The sequence below is a fragment of the Giraffa tippelskirchi genome, chromosome 10, assembly GCF_054371585.1.
Source record: "Giraffa tippelskirchi isolate mGirTip1 chromosome 10, T2T-mGirTip1v1.2.pri, whole genome shotgun sequence".
In the NCBI taxonomy this organism is placed as follows: Eukaryota; Metazoa; Chordata; class Mammalia; order Artiodactyla; family Giraffidae; genus Giraffa; species Giraffa tippelskirchi.
Window position 1 is genome coordinate 45,191,741 of NC_137284.1, and position 16,742 is coordinate 45,208,482.

The window sequence follows — 16,742 nt, forward strand, 5'->3', positions numbered from 1 at the left end:
GCCAGTCCCAAGATGTGGGTCCCATCAGTGAAACTGAGTGACTGTTTTTTAAACTCAGTTGGCACAGAGAACAACCTATTATTAATAGTGGCAATGATGAGAACAGTCAGTCTTTATATAGAGTTTAATTGTGTACCTATCTCTTTGGATAAGTTATGGCTTACCTACCCCATGAAACCTTTCAAATTAATGACTTTTGGCTCAAAGCACATTGATAAACTCTTCAATTGCCACCCACTCCTCCAACAATATTATGTGAATGACTTTATATCACAGGAGAGGTCTTCAAGGGCAAGGAGAGAGTTTTAGTACCTTCTCACAGAAGCTACTGGGGCTTCCCAGCTGGCACTAGTGGTGAAGAACCTGCCTGCCAATGCAGGAGATGCAAGAGACTTGTGTTCGATCCCTGCACAGGGAAGATCCCCTGGAGGAGGAAATGACAATCCACTCCAATATTCTTGCCTGAAAAATCCCATGGACAAAGGAGCCTGGAGAGCTATAGTCCATGTCGCAAAGAGTTGGACACAAATAAGTGACTTGAGTGTGCACAGAAGCTAGTACAGTTCTTTGCATACCTTCTCTGGCTGTTAGAGAGCATGTTTCACATCTCAGACTTTGTAAACACCATGGAGAGCTTTCTGCTCCTGGTCCCTTTTATTAAACTTGCCACCGAGGCCCACGTTCTGTCTTCAAAAAGTCTCAGCGTGCATCGGGTATATATCCTTTGCTATCTCCCCCCTTTATGCTAAATTGCCCCATACTGAGACTATTGCAGAACCCCCTGGGTGTTCCTCTGGCTTCAGCTTTATTCCTTCTGATCTATCTCTGCACCCTTCCCAGGCTAATCATTCCACTTGGATTATCTCATTCCACTAAACCAGAGGTCAACAGACTATAACCCCTGAACCACATCCCGTCCTCAACCTGATTTTATAAAGTTTTATGAGAACTGAGCCTTGCCAGTTCATTTACATATGCTCTAGGCTGCCTTCCTGCTGGAAGTTGAATAGTTGATAGGGATCATATAACCCCAAAGCCTAAAGTATTTCTTGTCTAGCCCTTTATAGAAAATGGGTGCCAACCCCTAAACTAAAAACATCCGAGCTCCCTAGTGCCAGAAACTTTGTGAATTCTGGCTTCTTCAGATGTTGAATTTTAGAGTTTTTAGGCAGACATGACTGTCCAGTCCTCCTTAGCCCACAGGCCCAGGAGTCTGTTACTTTACACTCAGTGGCTTCTTGCCTTTCTGGCCTCTGATCTTTGAGTGCGCCACCTCTGACCTATGGAGTCTGAACTCATCATTATCCTTCAAGTCACAGTTTGACTTCAAGTTCAGTCCTATTTTGCTAAATTGATCTGCCCCTACGTGAATTTTCCATTCTAGCATCTCTGGTTCATAAAGTCCATTTTAAAAACATGTGGCTATGGGAATAATAAAGATAACAACAATCACATCAACTCTCATGCACCAGGTACTTCTATGGGTCAGGTCTGTCCAGTATGTTGCAATCATGTGAGTCTTAATCCCCACAGTACAAGAATCCTGTGAGGTAGATAGGACTATTTCACTCAAATAAGATACAGAAACTGAAGCTCAAAGAAGTTAAGTGACTTACTCCAGGCCAGACACATAGTAAGAGGCAGAGCAAAGATTTGAACTCAGGTCCATGTGACGACCAAGCTCCTGCTTTCACCCTGCCTTCCACATGCAAGGACATATCTCCTGAGGTGTCACCTGGCCTGCAAGGTCCACTGCCGCCCCCCATCCTGAGATACCCACCCTGGGGACCCAGCTGCTGATCATCTGCCCTTCTCAGAAGTCCTCCGGCACTGACTACCTTCATGTTGTATGTGGCAGGTGCTCAGTTAAGATCTGTTTCAGGGTGGTGGTTCTGTCAATCCTTTCAGAAAGAAGGAGGACAAAATGGCTTTTTTCAGGCTTTTTTCATTGTACTACCTTTTATTCTAAGCCTCGATATTGTGTACATCTCACTTGAAATAACGTTGTTTCTTCAATGTACAGAAAAGTGCTGTCTGGTCCCATCCAAAGCAAAGAAGCCAAAGACAACCAAGATTTCTCTTCTAAGTGGGAATGCCACTTTACGAGGCTCCCCTGTGGCTTCTGTCCAAAATTAAAACACGGCCAGCCTCTTTGGGGCACTGTGGATCTCAGAGCACCCTATGGCCTCCGTCCCAGTTCACCCGCACTGGCTTTATTATGTTGACACATTTTATTCTCATAGCAGAGTGCACTTATGGACACCAAAAGTGATAAATCATTCCTCTTAGTTATATGTATATCTTCAACATTTTGTAGAATAACGACAAGGGATAGAGGGAGCAGTGATGTGGTTAAAGGAGCAGACATTGTCTATCTGGGTTTTGTTGCTTTTTTAAAAATTATTATGGGCTGTTATCTTACTTCCTCATCTTCCCTCCCTGCTGGGTGATTTTAGGCAAAAGACTCTGGCAAGCCTCAGCAAGTGTCTCACTCCTATATCCGAGTGCGGGTCATTGAGGAGAGTATCCACAAGCCCACAGCCATCCCCCTGGAGATTTTCATTGTCACCATGGAGGACGACTTTCCTGGTGGGGTCATCGGAAAGATCCATGCCACCGATCAAGACGTATATGACGTCCTCACGTTTGCGCTGAAATCGGAGCAGAAGAGCTTGTTCAAGGTGAACAGTCACGATGGAAAGATCATCGCCCTGGGAGGCTTGGACAGCGGCAAGTACGTCCTGAATGTGTCGGTGAGCGATGGCCGCTTCCAGGTGCCCATCGACGTGGTCGTGCACGTGGAACAGCTGGTGCAGGAGATGCTGCAGAATACCGTCACCATCCGCTTCGAAAACGTGTCCCCCGAGGACTTTGTGGGGCTCCACATGCACGGGTTCCGTCGCACCCTGCGCAATGCGGTCCTGACCCAGAAGCAGGACAGCCTGCACATCATTAGCATCCAGCCCGTGGCAGGCACCAGCGAGCTGGACATGCTGTTTGCGGTGGAGACGCACAGCAGTGAGTTCTACAAGCCGGCCTACCTCATCCAGAAGCTGTCCAACGCCAGGAGGCACCTGGAAAATGCCATGCGCATCTCGGCCATCCTGGAGAAGAACTGCTCCGGGCTGGACTGTCAGGAGCAGCACTGCGAGCAGGGCTTGTCGCTGGACTCGCACGCGCTCATGACCTACAGCACGGCTCGCATCAGTTTCGTGTGCCCGCGTTTCTACCGGAACGTGCACTGCACCTGCGACGGTGAGTGCGGTTTGGAGCGTCCCCTCACCTGCCCCGGCTGTGTGAGGCGGCTTGGGTTACCATCCGCGAACACTCGTATCCATTCATTCACTCACTGGACCTCCCACGATGTGCCTCCTCACTGTGAGAGAGGCCAGGGCTGCGGGGTGAACAAGACAAGCTCAGCCCCGCTCCGGTGGAGCGTGGAGCTTATGGGCAGCCAGACGTACAAGTGGGCGGGCATTGTCCATGCGATGAGCATCCTTAGGGGACCCAGTCAAGGGCAAAGTTTTCCTGAAGGCACTATTCTCTAGGTTGAGATGAAAGGTAAGTAGGAATTAGTCTTTCTCTGTCTGACTTACTTCACTTAGTATGATAGTTTCTAGGTCTATCTGTGTTCTGAAAATGGTATTATTTCATTTTTTATGCCCGAGTAATGTTCCGTTACACCCCCCCCCCATCTTCTTTATCCATTTATCTGTTGATCATAGATTGCTTCTATGTCTTAGCTACTGTAAATAATGCTGCTGTGAACATTGGGGTGTATGTATTTTTTTCGAATTAGAGTTTTCACCTTTTCCAGATGTATGCCCAGAAGTGGAATTACTGAATCATATGGTGGCTGTTTTTAGTTTTAGATTTTTTAGATTCTTTAGATCCTGTTTTTAGATTCTTTGTGGAATCTCCATACTGTTCTCCATAGTGGCTGTATCATATGTCATATGATATCACTTATATGTGGAATCTAAAAAAAAATGACAAAAGTGAACTTACAAAACAGAAATAGACTCACAGACATAGAAAACAAACTTATGGTTATGAACGGGGAAAGGCAGGGGAGATAAATCAGGAGTTTGGGATTAACAGATACACACTGCTGCATATAATACAGATAAACAACAAAAGACCTACTGTGTAGCTCAGGGAACTGTATTCAATATTTTATAATAGCCTACAGTGGAAAGGAACCTGAAAAAGAATATATATTATATATATAAAACTGAATCACTTTGCTGTATACCCGAAGCTAACACATCATTGTAAATCAACTATATTTCCATTTTTTAAAAAAGGAAAAGTAGGAATTTGATGTGTGAAAAGGGTAGCGGAGGGACAGCATTCCAGTGGAGAAGGTATTTGTATGAAACTTAAGGGCAAGATAGTAGCCTACACCAAGGGGATTGAAAGAGCTTTCTGGTGATGACAAAGGAGATTTATGAGCAGTGATCACACAAGAGCCATTAGGATGAAGTCCTAGAAATCATCCCAAAGCAGTGTGAGCCATTGGCTGATTTGAAGTGGAGAAGTCACTTTAGGAATCAGGTCTGTCTTTCATGGAGAGCTTGCTGACTGCTAAGGGGATGGGTTAGACGGGCCATGCCAGAGACAGGGAAACAAGTTCAGAAGCTATCACAGTGAGTAAGGGTAGCTGGGTTTGCTTGAGTGAAACCCAAGGGCCAGATGTTTGGGAGCACAATCGGGGTGGGTTCAGCCCGCAGATTGGCGGAGATGGAATGGTTCCTGTTTGTCAATATAATTAGAGTCACTGAACTTTGACCTTCCCTTCTCAGAGGTCATAGCTGCACAGAGTCAGCCACGGAGGTCAGCAAGAAGCATTGCTCACTCCCTCTTTTTCTCTCTCTGACACGTGGTGCTATAAATTCACTTCCCTCGTCGAAGAAAATTGCACCCGGAGTTTTCCTAGCCAGTATGAACTTGGCCCAAAGGGACTGTGGCCGGAAGAGAAGCCATTCATAAAACACCCCTTTAGATCATTGAGGACAGACAGGGCCCTCTCCTTCTTCCCTTGTAGAGAGTTTCGAGTTGCCCTTTGGAGAATGAGTTGATTAGAAGAAAGTCCCGGAGATCACAGCTTCCTCCGGGAGACCTTTCCATGACCTCCACGCAGCCTAGAAGCATGCGAGCCACTCCCTCTGTGGTCCCCAGTGAGTTCTGTTTGTGTTTCCATCAGGTAGAGATGCAGTGATGTCCAAACTGTTGAATATGTAAATTAGCTCCAAAGTAACTCCAAGCATGCATGCTAGGGGAAATGTGTTTCTGGCAGATGCCACCAACATGCAAGATTTATGAATGCCAGCTGTCCAGACCTCACCTAGGTTCCCTTTGTAGGCAAATTGATTTATGCACCAAAGGTCTGCTAGAGCCTTCCTGCAGGGATTCACTGCACAGTTCAAAAGAGGTTCAAGACAGGACAGGGCAGACCCTGCAGGAGAAGCTAAACCAGCTAATTAATCCTTGTTCTCTGAGAGCTCGTTTTATTCAATAAAACTCTGTGGTGGCAGCAATGTCTTGTGTTAGTCACTCAGTCGTATCTGACTCTTTGCGACCCCCTGGACTGTAGCTCGCCAGGCTCCTCTGTCCATGGAATGCTCCAAACAAGAATACTGCAATGAGTAGCCATGCCCTCCTCCAGAGGATCTTCCCAACCCAAGGATCAAACCCGGGTCTCCTGCATTGCAGGAAGTTTCTTTATCATCTGAGCCACCAGGGAAGCCCATCAGCAATGTCTTAGGTGCTGCAAATTCAAAGTGAATAAAAGACACAGTTCCTTCTCTCAGGAGCTGGCTGTTGTGAGCTCAGCTTTTGCGAGTCCCCGTTTGCCTTAATAGTGTTATAAGAAATGCTGGGGAGGAAAAAGGCACAGAGTCCCTGTCACAAGCAGAGGAAAGCTTTCTGTGACATTGAGATGCCAGGGACCACTTGTGTTCTGGGTTTTGAAGGATGAGTATGAGCTCATCAAGCAGAGACGGGCAGAGGGCAGGCTTGGCAGATTTTCTTTACAGCAGGGATTTAGAGGAGTGATTTTGTTGGGAAGAGGGATCTTCCTCTGCATTTTTGTTTTATTTATTTATTTATTTATTTTTATTTTTTGGCCACACCATGCACAGTATGTGGGATCTTAGTTCCCCAACCAGGAATCGAACCCATGAGCCCTGCAGTTGAAACACGGAGCCTTAACCACTGGACTGCCAGGGAAGTCCCCAGAGACACTGATGGTTTATTTCACTTTATTTTTTGGTTTAAAGCAACAAGATCTTGTTATCTCACAGTTCTGTAGGTCAGAAGTGCAGGTGGGCACAGCTCATCATCTGGTTCCTCTGCTCAAGCGTTCACAAAGATAAAGTCAAGCTGTCAGACATCTGGGGCTCTCCGGCCAGAGGCTCAGGGGAAGAATCTTCTTCCAAGCTCACTTCAGAGTTGGCAGAATTCAGTTCCTTCTGGTTGTAGGGTTAAGGATACTACTTCCTTGTTTGCTGTTAGTGGGGACCTCTCCCTGGTGGCTCAGCAGTAAAAGAATCTGCCTGTAACGCAGGAGATTCAGGTTTGATCCCTGGGTCAGGAAGATCCCCTGGAGAAAGATATGACAACCCACTCCTGTATTCTTGCCTGGGAAATCCCATGAACAGAGGAGCCTGTGGGCTACAGTCCATGGGGTCTCAAAGAGTAGGACATGACTTAGTGACTAAACCACCACCACTCTCAGACTTAAGGCACTCCTTAAAGAGACACTGATATTTTAAATGCAGTGAGTTTCAAGGTGGTAGCCTCGCCCAGGACTCTTGTCCTCAAGTCCCCATAAACCCTTCTACTCACAGGAAACCCAGAATTCTGGAAGTTTTTGTGATTCAGTCCCCAGACATCCCAGGAGGAGGCTTTCTCAGTCTAGAAGGGAGCATTTCCTGAGCGGTAACTCAGCAGACTCAGGCCTACCTCTCAGCCTCTTGCCACCTTTAAGTCACTTGTGTAATTAAGCTGTAAAATAAACTACTGAATTTTAGTGGTAAAAGGACCTCAAAACACCATCTGGTCCAGTCCCCATGTTTGGCAGCTTTTCATGATTATCTCCATTTTATAAATGCAATAGCTCCCTGCCTTGAAGCCCAGGGCATACGGCTGATGAGAATGGCATACTGATTCAATGTAGGTTCATTTTGGGTCCTTGTTTTATTCCTTGCATCCTAAGAACAAGAGCTCTTCCATTTTTTATATGACTTACAACCCCAGTGTTATGTACACTATGAGAATATTCACATAACCCATTTTTCCTGACAGACTGATTACCAGTCTCACAGACCCACGGCAGGACAGCAGAGGGTCTCGGACTGCAGTAGGCCTGTGACTTACTAGAAAGGCCCACTACTGAGCTCTGCACTCAAATATAACGGGAGGCTTTGAGTGGAGCCCTGGAGTCAGTATACATGTAGCCTGGTGACCCTAATTCTGGTGGTTAGGAAACCAAACTCTAATAAATCTCACAGTAAAATAAGATGGAAAAAATTTTCTCTGGGTTCAGGGGGTGAGCTCCTCGTTATAATAGTTATAGTTCTCTCACTTTTCCTAAAGTACCATCTCAAATGAAAATACAGTGAAAAACTGTTAAGGAAAGCATTAAGCATTTTAGGCATTTTCTCATTTATTGGAAAGGAGAGATAATTGAAGTCAATAAATGCCCCTAGCCCACTCCCCCACACACACCCTAGTGTTGGCTGCTGTTTAGCCTGGAAGGTTGGCAGATACAGTAAATGGACTTTCCCACCACTTGGTGGAATAATTAGTAGACAAATAGAGGTAGCGATCCATTCTGGGCTGTGTAGGAATATTTATACAGATTTGGCCTCAGTAGTCTACCCTCCTCCCAACTTCCACCTCATCTTTCTCTCATGGACACTTTTTTTGGGTTGAATTAACATCGTTAAGCATCTTGAACTAAAATGCTGGGTTGCTTTGACACAATGAAAGCAGGCTTGAAATTTAGTGCCAGAGAGGTTTATTACATTCCAGCCCCCATCGAGCATCATGTCTGAACAGAAGTTTAAGGGTTCTGCTGTCCTGAGATGGCTCCTGGTAAACCTTGGCTGTTCAGTGGATGTTGGCACTTGAGTAAGAAAGCCTGGGGAATGATAAACGCCCTTGAGCTCCGATGAGGAAGTCAGAGGACAGAGTATTGGGAAAGCCGCGGGGCAGTAGTCATGGTCCATTTGGGAAGATTTTCATTGAATTTTCAAAAATCTGATCTAGATACATATCAAAAAGGAGACACTTGTCCAAGAGAATGGACTTGCCATGAGACCATTAGCGTTTAAGACTGGTATGTTTATGAGTGTTAGTGGAAGTGGGTGCCTGATTTGTCCAGTCTTGGTTCAGATATAGAACCCTGACTTGAAACTGAAGCTCCAGTCAAATGTGTGGAGCGCCTGTCATGGGCGAGCTCAGTGCTGGCGGTTGAGGTGACAGGGCCGGGCCCTCGGCCGGGGGAAGCCCGCTGTCGGAAGGCTGTGCAGGGTGGTAGGAGAGGCCCTGAGGCTGAGGCCACCCCACTTGGTCTGAAAGGATGCCTAGAATCAGACAGGAGACAGGGAGGAGTCAGTCCAGGCTGGGGAGCTATAGAGCCAAGCAATGGAGGTGAGAAGCCATGTCCAGCCCGTACACAGGTGGAGGAAGGGACAAGCGTAGCAACTCACATTTACTGAGCAGTGACCTGCTACCGTTTTGCTTTTTCACATATGTGTTATTGTAGTTAACCCTCACAATTACCCTAAAGGACAGGTATCATTAACTTTCCTCAGAAGCTAAGGAAGCTACACCTCAGGATGGTCAATTGACTTGCTCAGGGTCCCACAGAACCAGTGCCTGCTCAAGCCAGGATTCACACCTGGCCATCCCAACCACTGCAATCTCCTACCTCCACACAGGTTTGAGAAAGCTTGAAATTAACTGAATCCAGCTGCCCACATACCTCGGACATCCTATTTACTATACTCCTGCCACAATAATGCAGCCGAGGTTTGAGCCAAGTCCTAGCACTCGCTACCTCTTAAGAGGGGCCTAAGACAACTGGCTTGGCGGGCACCCAGTCTCCCCACTGTGAGGTCACCCGCTCCACCCTTTGAAGCCACACGGAGCCTGACCTGTCTGACCCGCCTGTACGAACCACCCTCCAGACATCTGAGGATAGCTACTAGGACCCCTTGAGTCCTCTTTTTTGAAACAAACAGCAGAAGATCCTCTGTTCCTTGGCCATCAAGAATAGGAGCTAGAAAGAGTCGTAGGTGGTGTAGTTGGAACAGAGAGCAAGCATAAAGGAAGGAGTTCTCTGTCTTACTTGGAGGAGTCTGTGAAAAGCACTGGAAGCAGTGGATTGTCCTGGGAAGGCATTTCTGAGCAGAGCAAGTAGTAAAGGAATGTGTCTTTTCTACTTTTATTTTCTCATTCACTCATCAGTGAATCAAATACTTTTCCAAGCCCTGGGTGGGCTGCTGGAGTTAGAGCAGTGAGTGAGGCTGACATGGTCCCATTCTCATGGACCGTGAACCAGCATCGTGCACTGGGCGAATGACAGGGAGCTCAGCTGAACTGGCTGGTGGAGAGACAGTCCCGAAAGGAACGTGCTAGTACAGGTCACAGGGCCTGTGATAGGCAGCCATGGTGAGGCACTTCTCACAAGCACAGTGAAGTAAAACAATGACCGCCTCTATGAGGCAGGAAGATACTTGAAACTCAGCCTTAATGAGTATTTAAAAAGCATAGGGAAATCTGAGATTGGGTTTACACTTAGGCCAGGATTGTTCATTCCAATTCTCCGAGGACAGAGCCCATAGTCCCACCCCCAGGAATTCTGAATAATTCAGTGTCTCTGAACCTTGACTGGATTTCCCTACAAACTGGGAAGTTTCTATTTCTCATTCATATTAGATGTCTGTCTGCAGATCCTTTATCTTTAGCGTGCATAGAGTCCTGAAGGACCAGGAGAGGTCTGGGCATGTCCACTGTGGAAGAGATACCAACTTCTTACCGTGTAGATAATCCCTTATATTTTCCATCCACACACAGCTGCCCTAGAGAGGATGTCTTGAATGAAATGGCACTCAGCCTTTAGCAAGGTCATCCCAGAAAATAGGGCTGAACAAAGCAAACACCAATCAAGATGATTCTGTGCTTTGGGGAGAACCACGGGAAGCCATTTCAAAGCCAAGGGACCTTAGGAAAATAAGTTTTAAAATTTCATGCAGGCCAGGAGTTATGAAGGGAGCTTACTGACATATGTGGCATTGACTGAGACATGGCACCTTGGCAAAGCATGTGAATTCAAGGTATAGGATGTTTACCGTTAGTTATTAGATTCTCAGTATAATAAGACAGATCAAGAGGTTGAAAATCAAGAGGTTGAATAAGCTCAAAGTGGCTGCAGTAATAATCACAGCTGGATACTGATACATTAGCTGAAGGTACAGACTTAACCCGGGGAGCCGTGGGAATTCTGGGGAGATAAGGCGAGGAGAGTCATACATGGGGCAGTGAGACCCTTCTAAAACCACGAGAGGATTGCCTTTCTCCTCCCTGCAGGTTCCAAAGCCCCGAGCTTCTGCTCGAGTGAATTATGTGTTTTCAGCTCTGTGGAGAGTCACTGAAATTTCCACCCGAGCAAAGCTTCAGGAGGTGGGGAGCCTTGTGATGAGCAGCCACATCGCGTGCACATCTCTCCTGGTGGAGAGTCTTTGTGAAAAGAATCCCTCTGCCTGGGACAGTTATGAAGGGGCTGACCCTGTGCACGCTCCCTGTGACACTGATTAATACACAGTTCTCCCAGGTGCACAGTATGTCATATCATCTGTCAGTTTACAAATCGTGAATCTGACCCAAAAAGGACAGCAAAGAAGGGATTATACTGGAGCTCAGATCTCTGCCATGTTTCCCAGTCAGGCCAGTGTCTCCAGTTTGGGGACCCTGTAGTAATTTGTTTTTACTCTCAGTTTTTTTTTTCTTTACAAGTTGCTTTCACATACATTAAACCATCTAATGCTCACAAGTTTCCAAGGGTAATTTTTCTCATTTTTCATGAAAGGGAAGGAAGACCCAGAGAAGTGAAGTGACCCCTTAAAAACTCTAACTGAAGGACACATAGAAAATGTATTAATGCATAATATATTTTAATAATATTAATATTAATGTAAATATTAGACACATAATAAGGTATACTTCTATTCATTCCAGCAGCCATTGACTTTGATAGGTCCCACACAAGAAACACATTGAATAACTAGTCAGGAACAAAATTCAGGGCTGCTGCTTGTCAGTGTCACACCGTTTCCTATTACACTGCCCTGCCTTCCAGAGGGGACCTAGGAGTGGGGAACAGAGACCTCTCTGCCTGCTTCCTGCTCTGACAGTTGCTAAAAGCATCTGATCCTTCTCTCCTGCCCTGACTCGCCACCAATGACATCAGTTGCTCTGGTAAAGAGGGCGCTTCTCCCTTCATGCTCACTCTGGCCGCAAACTGATGGATGCCTGAAGATACAGAGCATGTAAAGCCAGATCCTGCACCTCCAGTGGACCTTTGTTCAAAGAGGAGAAGGGGACGGCAGAGGGTGAGATGGTTGGATGGCATCACCGACTCAATGGACATGTGTTTGAGCAAGCTCCAGGAGTTAGTGATGAACAGGGAAGCCTGGCGTGCTGCAGTCCATGGGGTCACAAAGAGTCAGGCATGACTGAGTGACTGAACTGAACAAGCATAAGCTTTGCAAAACAAGTTAACCCCTCCTCATCCATTGAAATCATGCTGCATTTTATGTTGCTAGAGATTTTAGGGCTTTGGCTGGTAAGAGGGTTGGTGTCCCCAGGACCCAGATCTAGAGACACGGGTTCAATCCCTGGGTTGGGAAGATATGACGTCCATCTGAGGTCAAAGGACACATGGCATTGTTCAGGGTTGGTGTATGAAGGTCAAGTCCCTCTCACATAAATATTTCAGAAAGGATCTAACTTCTTATCGTAGTTGATAGGAAAGAAATACAGTATTGTATATGGGGAGTATTTGGTTTGAGGAAAGCTGTTTTTCAGTAATCAGAACTCTTTCTCTGCTTGAAAGAGACTACGTTTTGTACACTTGCTCACATCTGTCCCCAGGTGAGGAGGATGTTACATTCACACTAACCTCCAGAATCTAATCTGCCTTCATGCCTCCTTGAGCCACAAGAGAGCAGACTGCAAGCAGAGCAAAGTGACAGCAGCAGCTGGGGAGCTAGTGTTTATGGCTCTTCCAGCCCCGGGCTGGGAGGCAGAGAGGAGGCCCCCTGGGATTTTTAAAGCATCAAGAAGCCGATCCCTTGCTGGAACTGTCCCTTCTGCCTTAAGAAACCTATTAAAAAGAAAGAGAAGGAGCACTAACCTATCAAAGTCAATGACTGCTGGAATGAATAGAAATATGTATCATTATATTCTAATATTTACATTTATATTAATCTTAGAATGTACTTATTATAATGTATTAATATAGTTTCTATCTATCCACCAGCTGGAGTTTTTATAAGGAGGACTGGATCTAACATAATTCATTAATTTGATGGATTTAATTATCTAGGTTCTGTTGTTATGACATGGGCTTCCCAGGTGGTACAGTGGTAAAGAATCTGCCTACCAGTGCAGAAGAAGTGGGAGACATGGGTTTGATCCCTGGATTGGAAAGACCCCCTGGAGAAGGAAATGGCTACCCACTCCAGTATTCTTGCCCGGGAAATCCCATGCACAGAGGAGACTGGCAGGCTACAGTCCAAGGGTTACAAAGAGTCCGCCCGTACTGAGCAACCGAGCACACACATGGTTATAATATAAGGAAAGAAGAAGAAGAAAAGAACTGTGAATTTGAACTCCAGTTGCTGGTCTAAGTGACTCTGCTGTAACCCAATATAAGTGATATGGTTGATAAAGTGAGAAACCCAATGCGAATTAGCAGGGCAGGACTTGTGGCAAAAGAAAAGGTCAAAATATGTGAATAAAAGGGAGAAGTATTCAAATGCTGTGTTTACTCTGAAATATAGTGTCTAGCCTTTATTATATGCACTTACAGCTTTTTTTTAATGTGACCATAACTCCTGGCAGAAGAAAATAGCTTTGCTATCATGGGTCTGAAATTATCTTGTCCTCTTTTCCCCCTTTGAAGCAGAGGTTTTTAAACTGCATTTTTAATAATGCAAGTTTTCTAAGCAGTGAAGCCATTGCATTAGTGTAGAAAAGACTATGAATGTAGTATATGTTGCTATGTCTCAGAAACACAGAGTTTTATAGAAAGGAGATCTTTTGGCTGGCTAAAATAGGACATAGGAAAAGACCCGTCCGTGGAATAGAAAGGAATAGATTTCTTAAATGCATAAATTATTGTTTCTATGTCTAGTTGGAAGTTCAGTTCAGTTCAGTTCAGTTGCTCAGTCGTGTCTGACTCCTTGCGACCCCATAAATCGCAGCACGCCAGGCCTCCCTGTCCATCACCAACTCCCAGAGTCTACCCAAACCCACGTCCACAAAGTCGGTGATGCCATCCAGCCACCTCATCCTCTGTCATCCCCTTCTCCTCCTGCCGCCAGTCGTTCCCAGCATTAGGGTCTTTTCCAGTGAGTCAACTCTTCGCATGAGGTAGCCAAAGTATTGGAGTTGGAAGTTAATGTCCAGTAATCTTAGAGTTTGACCTGTTTGAGGGAATGCATTTTGTGATTCATTTGTGCTCATTACCACTGCATCGCTGACATCGGCCCCGGGCTCAGTTGGCATTTTTGAGCGTATGCTAACTAGCCAACAGGTGGGAGCTACCTGGAGGTGTGCAGGCCTCGGAAACAGAAGTGAAGCCACTCATGGAGTCAGCACAGAGTGGGCAGGGAGAGTTGTGAGTGTACCATGAGTAAGCATGCTTGCGGTTAAACCACTAACTACGGTTGATTAAGGGCTCCTGGGTGGCACTAGTAGTAAAACTCCTGCCTGCCAATGCAGGAGACATAAGAGACATGGGTTCAATCCCTGGGTTGGAAGATCCCCTGGAGGAGGGCATGGCAGTCCACTCCAGTATTCTTGCCTGGAGAATCCCATGGACGGAGGATCCTGGTGGGTTACAGTCCATAGGATCGCAAAGAGTCGGACACGTCTGAAGCGACTTAGCATGCATGCACGCATGGTTGATTCATTCCCAAGAAGCACAGACTCTTACTACTCAAAAGATCTCATCCTTCAAACCTGAGTTTAAAATGCTTTCTTCCTTTGCAAAGACTTTTGACATTCTCCCAGGAAGCACAATTGTTCCTTCTTTAGGGCTTCCCTTGTACTCACAAATCCCTAGCAAAGCAGTTGCTGCTGCTGCTGCTAAGTCGCTTCAGTCATGTCCGACTCTGTGCGACCCCATAGGCGGTAGCCCACCAGGCTCCCCCGTCCCCGGGATTCTCCAGGCAAGAACACTGGAGTGGGTTGCCATGTCCTTCTCCAGCAAAGCAGTTACCTAACTGTATTCTAACCATGTGTTTGTGCGTTGTTTCCTAGGGTGGGGGGGGGAGAGCTGGGATAATTTTTGTTTTCATCTTTATATGCCCAGGCCTATCACCTCATTGGCCTGAATTTTTTTTTCTTGTTGGGTGAATGCATCAAAAATTCCAAAACTGCCTATCAAAAGCACCTTGAAACAGATCATAAGGTGGTTGAACACCTGTCTTAAAGTCCATAAATATTGATAAAAACACAGCAGGAATAAAGATTTTTTTGGAACAGAGGAAGATATATTTCAAGACACTTAAGTCTTTCAGAACCATTTGTGAAGATCACTTCAAATTTCCAGTTAAAATTCCCTTCATCTTCTAAGACTTTGTAAGCTGGATCCTTGCCAGGAGTATCTTTTATGGCTGCACTCTCAACTGGTGGAAAACAGGATTTACGAATTCTGAGTCTGCTGGTGCTTCTTACATCACTCCCCTCCAGGATTAAAGTTCCTAAAATGTTTATGTTATTGGCATTAAGTGTCCACTTTCGCCCGGACAAAGAAATGACTGTATAATAGAACAATATGCTTAAAGAGGAAGAAAGAATTGGGCTAGAAAGGAAGATGATAATGGACCAGATCTTGCTGAGGAAAGATGCTGCTAAGGTCCAGTGTGTTCTTGGTCCACAGAGAAGAGGGGCTTCTTTAGGCCACTGTCTAACCCAGCAGTGTAGGTTGCTTTCAATTTGTGTCTTCTTTTCTACAGTCTTTTACCATTTAAACTCTCACCTAATTACATTTGAAATATCCAAGACCTTTGGGAAGTGCATTTCCTTCAGGGAACCTGTGTTTGCCATCCTCACAGTTCTGAAAGTCTCCCTTGGGTCCTGAATTCTACTTTAATCAGCTAATCTGCTTTCCAGAATTTCCTTTCTGAGGAATTAACCTTTCATTTCACTGTGCTATGAACATCAAACAGGTGAAAAGGAAGCCTTCCTTTGCCAAGGGTAATTCTACCATGTTTGATAGCCAATGAGGCACATTTACAGCCAATCAGTAAAATAGCAGGGGACAGAAGGGATTAGGAAACAATGGGAGTTGCGCTTTCACGATTTAGAGTGAGTCACTTTTCTTTAGAAAAGTCTTTTTTTCCTCCCTCTGAAAGCAACAGCTAACATCTACTGGAGTTGAGGAAGAAATCTAAACACAAGTGATGCATTCAGATGGTCCCCAGTATGCAGAAGCCCCAGGACTTCCTAGTGGCTCAGTGGTAGAGAATTCATCTGCCAGCACAGGAGTTGTGGGTTCAATCCAAGGGTCTGGAATATCCCCTGGAGTAGGAAGTGGCATCCCACTCCAGTATTCTTGCCTGAAAAATCCCATGGACAGAAGAGCCTGATGGGCTACAGTCCATGGGGTGGCAAGAACATCAGACCCAACTTAGCAACTAAACAACAACACCATGCAGGAGCCCCAGCCAATAAAGACTATAAAGCCCCAGATGATAAGGAGCCTGTGTCGTATGCTCTTTCTTCAGCTAAAGTTGCAACCAGTAACTTCACAACCTTAGTATATTTGATTTAGCCTTAAAAGAGGAGCTCCACTGACTCTTTGCCCTCATCCTACCTCAGTCTGGCAGTGAGCTTTGGGAGATGCAGAGACCCCCGATGGGCACCCACACCAGGTGAAGCCCACTCAGGACTTCCTGCTTCTGGGCAGCACTTTGTCTCTCAGCTCAGAGCCTGTCGAGCACAGCTCTCAAACCATCCTGTGCTTCCTGGACTTTACGGAGTGTAGAGTGATTGCCTTTCTACTGATCATGTGTGTTCCCTCTGTCACAGGAGGACTGTGTCCAGGGGCCAACGATCCTTGCGTGGAGAAGCCGTGTCCGGGGGACATGCAGTGTGTTGGTTACGAAGCCAGCAGGAGACCGTTCCTCTGCCAGTGTCCACCGGGAAAGCTTGGAGAGTGCTCAGGTGCAGAATGCGGTGGGATGATGAGGGTCTAAATTCATATTCTGGAAGCCCTTGCCCTTGAGTAAATTACACTGCCTTAGCCCTTCCAGAAGACATCTGTCTGCATGTAACATTTTCCTTCAGAATGAACCCAGCTAGCATCCCCCTCAAATACTTGGAATTTATTATAGCTGCAGCCTGTGCTCAGGAGACATGCAATGCCTGTGAGTTCCTTATATAATGGGAGACCATAGCCTGTGTTTCTGTTGTGTCATGTGGATGCTAAGGATGTGAAATTA

General features: G+C 45.9%; 1 protein-coding gene across 1 annotated transcript in view; it reads left to right on the forward strand.

Moving 5' to 3' along the window:
* The window catches only part of FAT3 (FAT atypical cadherin 3), a 787,529-nt gene that overhangs the window by 727,256 nt on the left and 43,531 nt on the right, over positions 1 to 16,742 (forward strand). The window contains exons 21-22 of the mRNA XM_081531110.1: positions 2,457 to 3,255; positions 16,330 to 16,464. Coding sequence (XP_081387236.1) covers positions 2,457 to 3,255; positions 16,330 to 16,464 — 934 coding nt within the window. The remainder of the gene's footprint in view (positions 1 to 2,456; positions 3,256 to 16,329; positions 16,465 to 16,742) is intronic.